General features: G+C 50.9%; 1 protein-coding gene across 1 annotated transcript in view; it reads right to left on the reverse strand.

Moving 5' to 3' along the window:
- Positions 1 to 3,266, reverse strand: part of FAT2 (FAT atypical cadherin 2) — a 61,060-nt gene extending 57,794 nt beyond the window's left edge. Inside the window, exon 1 of the mRNA XM_052642857.1 lies at positions 20 to 3,266. Coding sequence (XP_052498817.1) covers positions 20 to 3,266 — 3,247 coding nt within the window. The remainder of the gene's footprint in view (positions 1 to 19) is intronic.
- Between the last annotated feature and the right edge of the window lie 2,734 nt (positions 3,267 to 6,000).

A 6,000-nucleotide genomic window follows, 5' to 3' on the forward strand; every position in this document is an offset into this window, starting at 1 on the left:
CCCTCCCAATGCCCAGTACCTGTGTCTTGGTTGATGCTAAAGGCAGCAAGGCTGGTGCCAGCGCGCAGGAAGTACTGGAGCTCGCCGTCCAAGCCAGTGTCATCATCGTGGGCGGCCACTACCATCACTGAGGTTCCTGAGGGGCTGTTCTCCTGCACCTGGCCCTGGTGCACAAAGGAAGCGAAGTGGGGAGGGTGGAGATTCTCATTCACATCCAGGACGATCACCTCCACGTGGCAGAGGGTCCTGCGGGCCAGGGGCTTCCCACTGTCACTGGCCCATAGGCTGAGGTTATATCCAGCCCTCCTCTCAAAGTCCAGCTCTTTCTCCAGACTGAGTGCCCCGGTCATCGGGTTCACATGGAAGGTCCCGTGGACATCATCCAACAGGACATACTGTACTTCTCCCGCAGGGCCCAGGTCAGGATCAGAGGCATCCAGAAATGTTAGAATAGTCGCTGGGGGTAGATCCTCTGGGACCTTAAGCCTGCGGTGTTCTGTGATGCACTGAGGGGAGTTGTCATTGACATCTTCCAATGTGATTATCAGGTCAGTGACAGAGAAAAGCTGGTGGCCCTTCCTGGGCTGGTCCCTGGCCTCCACCTTGAGTATATACCGAGGTTCTGATTCCCGATCCAAGTGTCCTGTGACAACTATTTCTCCGGTGAGAGGATGGAGGGAGAACTTCTCTGTGGGGCTTAACAGCGCGTATCGAACCCTCCCATTATCCTCTGAGTCAACATCTTTTGCTTTCAGCTCTGCAACAGTGGTTCCAACTTCTGTGTCTTCTGAGATTGTTACCTGGTACCCACCAGGAGGAAATCTGGGCGCGTTGTCATTCCAGTCTTCTACATTCACTGTCAGCAGCTTCCAGGAGGACTTCTGGGGAGTGCCCAGGTCATACACTGTTACATTGAGGACGTAGAAACTGGTGGCTTCATAGTCTAAGGGGGCAGCTACAGTGAGCAGCCCTGTTTCCAGCTCAATGTCAAAGCAACCCTCTTCATTGCCATCTGCAATCACATAGACCAGTTTTCCATTAAAGCCAGCATCAGGGTCAGTGGCTGCCAGATGGGCTAGAGGTGTGTTGAGAGGAGCACTCTCAAGGATGTCAATGGACTGTGGAAAGTGGTCCTCAAACTGAGGGGTATGATGATTGATCTGATATGCACTTAAGGAAGTGAAATCCTCATCATTGGACTCCTGATTCTGAAGCCCAATAGAGTGCAAGATGGTCTTTGTGAAATGTGTCAGTACCCCTGTCTTCTCACACTTTACAGGGACCTCAAAATGAGGGTCCTTCACTACAGTAACATTCAAAGTCATGGGTGAGGCATAATTTTTCCCATCTGAAGCAGTAATTTTCAGGGAATAGCTGATGGGTTGACCAGTAGTACTGTTCCTAAAAGAGCGTTTGAGGGATATCACACCAGAAAAATGATTTAGATCAAAATACTCTAGTTCGTTGCCCGATACAAACTCGTATTTTAGGTTCAGAAGCTCATCCACATCTATAGCTGACACAGTCATTACTGATTTTCCTACTGGCCAGTCTTCGTGGATAGACCCAGTGCAATTAACTTCCTCAAACATAGGCTTGTTGTCATTCAGATTCTTGAGCCTAAGAGAAACAGACACTTCTTTTTCCTGGCAAAATGGGGATCCCCAGTCTGATGCCCGTACCCGGAAAGTGTAAATTCTATTCATGAGCTCATAGTCCATGGGTTTGGAGGTGGAGATGATCCCCAGGTAAGGGTCAATAGAAAAGGGGACAGCATTTGGACGAGCGATGGAGTAGGTGATATATCCATTCTCTCCATGATCCTGGTCTGTGGCACTAACAGTCAGAACACTGGTGCCTGGAGGGATGTTCTCATCAAAAGTGCCATCGTAGGAGGACCTGTTGAACACTGGGGCATGATTATTACAGTCCATAATGTCAATGACCACAGTGGTGGAGGCCAGGCCCGGTGAGGTTCTGATGCGTAGCTGGTACTGGGCTTGGTCATGGAAGTCCATGAGCTTTGTGGTGGTGATCAGCCCCGTGCGGGCATTCAGTTTAAATGCTGCACTCTCTGAGGATGGCTTTAGAACATACTTCAGGTTGGGGAAGGCTGGGGTTACTTTCACCATCACCACGCGGCTGCCAGTGGGGGAAAACTCACTAAGCTGCACTCTGTACGTGGCCTTCTCAAACTTGAGGGAAGTCAGTTTGGAAGGAGGTAAGTGAAAGCCCCTGATCTGGGAATAAACGGAAGGTCTGCTCCCAGCCCTGGCCTGCAGGCTGAGGTTGAATCCATGAGGGTGGTCCATCCATTTGATGTCTTTGACAGAAACCACGCTGAACTCACTGCTCCGGGCATAAGACTTGATGGCCTTGAAGTTCTTTCCAGGGTCACCACCAACGATTTCCAGCGAGTCCACGTCCGCCCCTGAGCTGTCTGCACCTACCATGACAGTGGCATAGGTGGCGTCCTCCTGGCGGTCCGGTGCAGCCAAGACCACCGAGGAAATGGCTGGGGGCTTCCTGAGGGCAGGCTCCACGTGAATGACGAGCGCAGCCACGTTGCCAAATCCATTGCCCTCCGAGATCTTCCGCATGCGGTCCACAGCCAGTACCTGGAGCTCATGCTTCCCTCGCCAGGTGACGTTGAGCTTCCCAGCCAAGGTGACCACCCCGCTGGTGGGGTGGATGGCGAACATCTCCGACCTTGTGTTAAACGCATAATAGAACTCGGCGTTCTGGCCCAGGTCTGCATCGGTGGCGCTCACCTTGCAGATGGGGCTCTTGAGGGGCATGTCCTCAGAGATGGTGACTCGGTATGAAGGCGGGGAGAAGAGGGGCTTCAGGTCATTCTGGTCCAGGATGCGGACCACCACGCGGGCCAGCGCTTCTAACTCCAGGGTCTTCTCCGTGGCTTGGATGATGAGGGTGTAGCTGTCTCGCACCTCCCTGTTCAGAAGGGCCGTGTTGCTGCTCTTTGTCCTTATTCTCAGAAAGCAGAAGTTGCCCACCACGTACTCCTCTGTTTTAAACACATTGGCCACATCTCCAGAGATAATCCGGTACCTCACTGCCCACTGGGGGTCTATGAGGTAGATGCCCATTTTCTCAGAGCTTTCCACATAGGTCTTGGGAGCAGAGTTTTCATAGATGGTCACATTATATAGGGGGTGTGTGAAGTGCCAGGCTGAGGAGATGAGGGGGTTCTCACAAGTTGTACAGTGGAACAAGAGAATGGCAAATCCCAACGAGGCAATAATCATGATGGAAAAGCTCCTGAAACCCTGGGCAGAAAAAGAAAGGGCATGAGTTAGGAAAGAAATGGTTCCTACCACTGTGGCTCTTAACTGGGGTGGTTTTGCCCCTCAGAGGACATTTGGCAATGTCTGAAGGTATTTTTTCCTTCCCAGGTGGCACTCATGGTAAAGAACCCACCTGCCAATTCAAGAAACTTAAGAGATGCAGGTTTGACCCCTGGGTAGGGAAGATCCCCTGGAGAAGGGCAAGGCAACCCACTCCTATTCTTGCCTGGAGAATCCCATGGACAGAGGAGCCTGGTGGGCTACAGTCCATAGGGTCGCAAAGAGTCGGACACAACCAAAGCAATGTAGCACGCACAAAGGTATTTTTGGCTATTCCAGCTTGTGCAGAAGATGCTGTTGGCATTTAGTAGAAAGAGGATGGGGATGCTGCCAAACAGCCTATGGTGCACGGGACAGACACCCACAGCAAGTCAGTAGTGCTGAGATTGCAAAACCTTGTGTTTGAAGAGTAACAGACTAGTTTAAGTGCTTCCTCAAGGGCATCCAGCAGATACAGCACAGTCCTTAACCGCTTCCTTCCCTTTTCCAAACCTTCAGTGGTTCCCTGTGCATGTGTGCTAAGTCGCTTCAGCCGTGTCCAACTCTTTGGGACCCCATGGACTGTAGCCCACCAGGCTCCTCTGTCCATGGGATTCTCCAGGCAAGAATACTGGAGTGAGTTGCCATTTCCCCCTCCAGGGGATCTTCCCAACCCAGGGATCAAATGTGCATCTCTTATGTCTCCTGCATTGGCAAGTGGGTTCTTTACCACTGGAAAATCTCCCTCAGTGATGCTAAAATCATTCTGAAGAGGCACCCAAGCTTAGCAGTCTGGTACTAAATACTTCCCATAAGACGCTTCCGTCAGGGCTGAACTCTCGTTGAACTGAGCTGCATCTGCACATGTAGGGGCTGCGACAAAGCAAAGGGACCAGGATCGCAGGCCTGGCGTCAGGCTCCTGGGCCATCAGGCCTGGCTCCACTATTTACTAGCTGGGTGACTTTCTGGGCAGGTTGTTTCACCTCTATGAGCCTCAATCCCCTCTTCTGTAGAGTAGGAATAAGGATAATATCTACCTCATTTGATTGTTTGAAACTTAAGTGAAATAACAAAGGTAAATGAGCTAACAGAGTGCCTGGCACATAGTAAGTTTTAACATAAGTGGAGTGAAGTGAAAGTCACTCAGGTGTGTCTAACTCTCGCAACCCCATGGACTGTAGTGCGCCAGGATCCTCTGTCCATGGGATTTCCCAGAGAAGAATACTAGAGTGGGTTGCCATTTCCTTCTCCAGGGAATCTTCCCAACCCAGGGATCGAACCCCAGTCTCCTGCATTTCAAGCAGATTCTTTACCATCTGAGCCACCAGGGAAGACCGTAAACATAATATTAACTATTATTAGTCATAGGAATCTAAGTTTCATAAATAGAAGGGGCCTGCCCATGGCCTGACAGCTAAATAGAAACAAAGCACAAATTAATCCTGGTGAGACATCCTTTGTGGTCCAGTGGTTAAGAATCTGCCTTGCAATGCAGGGGACATGGGTTCAAATTCCTGCTCAGGGAAATAAGACCCCACATGTTGCAGGGCAACTAGGCCCGAGTGCCACAACTACTGACCCCACACATCACAGCTAGAGAGCCCCTAACCAAAGATCCTGCATGACGCAGCTAAGACCTGATATGCCAAATAAGTAAATAAATATTTCATGGGGAAAAGTCCCTGGCTTAGGTACATCTCCTCCACCAAAAAGTCCCTTTGGATGGGGCCTGATTCTGACTTGTCTTGTAATCCTGAAGAGAGAAACACCTTCTCTTCCTCCTCTGAAATGGCAGAGTTGAAGTGGTCCTGAGAGATAATGGAGCTCGGACCCGCTTCTCATGCAAAGATGGAAAAAGAGAACCAACCCAGGTGGGGGAGGGATCTTGCCCCAAGTCACACAGTGGGCAGCCAGGTAAGAAGCAGCCCCTGGCTATTGTTGAAGTAACCACGAATGAGTGCTTCACCTCTAAGACCCACTGTTCCCCATCCTCTCCCTTACAGCTTCCTCAGTGGCTCATCCCTGAACTCCATCCTGGGTCAAATTATGAGACTCATCAGGGCCAAGGATGGGGAGGGTCATGGGGGTGGGCTGAGTTTGCTTGCCAAACCGAGTCTTCTAGAAGCACCCGGAAGGCTGTGTGCACCAGGCTGGTGCCTGGCCTGACCATGAGAGTCTTGACTCTGGGGAGTTCATGGCTATCAGCCAGATGTGCCAAGCATTCCTGGAGGAAACAAGCAAGACTTGTTTTTCCAGTTGCCTTGGTCTTCAAAGGCAAGGAAGAGTTAAACGTCCAGGGCAAGGGGGAAAAAGAGAGGCTTAGATCCTTGTCTCTCTAGAGTCGAGACAACCAAAGGCAGGTTCTTTAAGACCCTGTGGGTTGCATCCCAACATGGGAAGGAGAGTGAAGGCAGAAATGGGAAAGTCAGCCTAACTTGGGCTCTGAAAGCCTGTGATAGTAAAGAATTTGATTATGCCTCCTTCTTCCAGGCTCCCTCCCACCATTCCTCACTTGACATCCTGTTGGTGGCGCCCTAAGCCCAGCACCTCAGAAGAGAGGGGCCAGGATGGAGGCAGACTCTATACCTGGGGTCCTAAAGCCGGTGACACAAAAAGATGTTGTCTATTCTCCACTGTTCCCACTCCTTGCTGTCA

The sequence above is a fragment of the Budorcas taxicolor genome, chromosome 7 (assembly GCF_023091745.1).
Source record: "Budorcas taxicolor isolate Tak-1 chromosome 7, Takin1.1, whole genome shotgun sequence".
Classification (NCBI taxonomy): Eukaryota; Metazoa; Chordata; class Mammalia; order Artiodactyla; family Bovidae; genus Budorcas; species Budorcas taxicolor.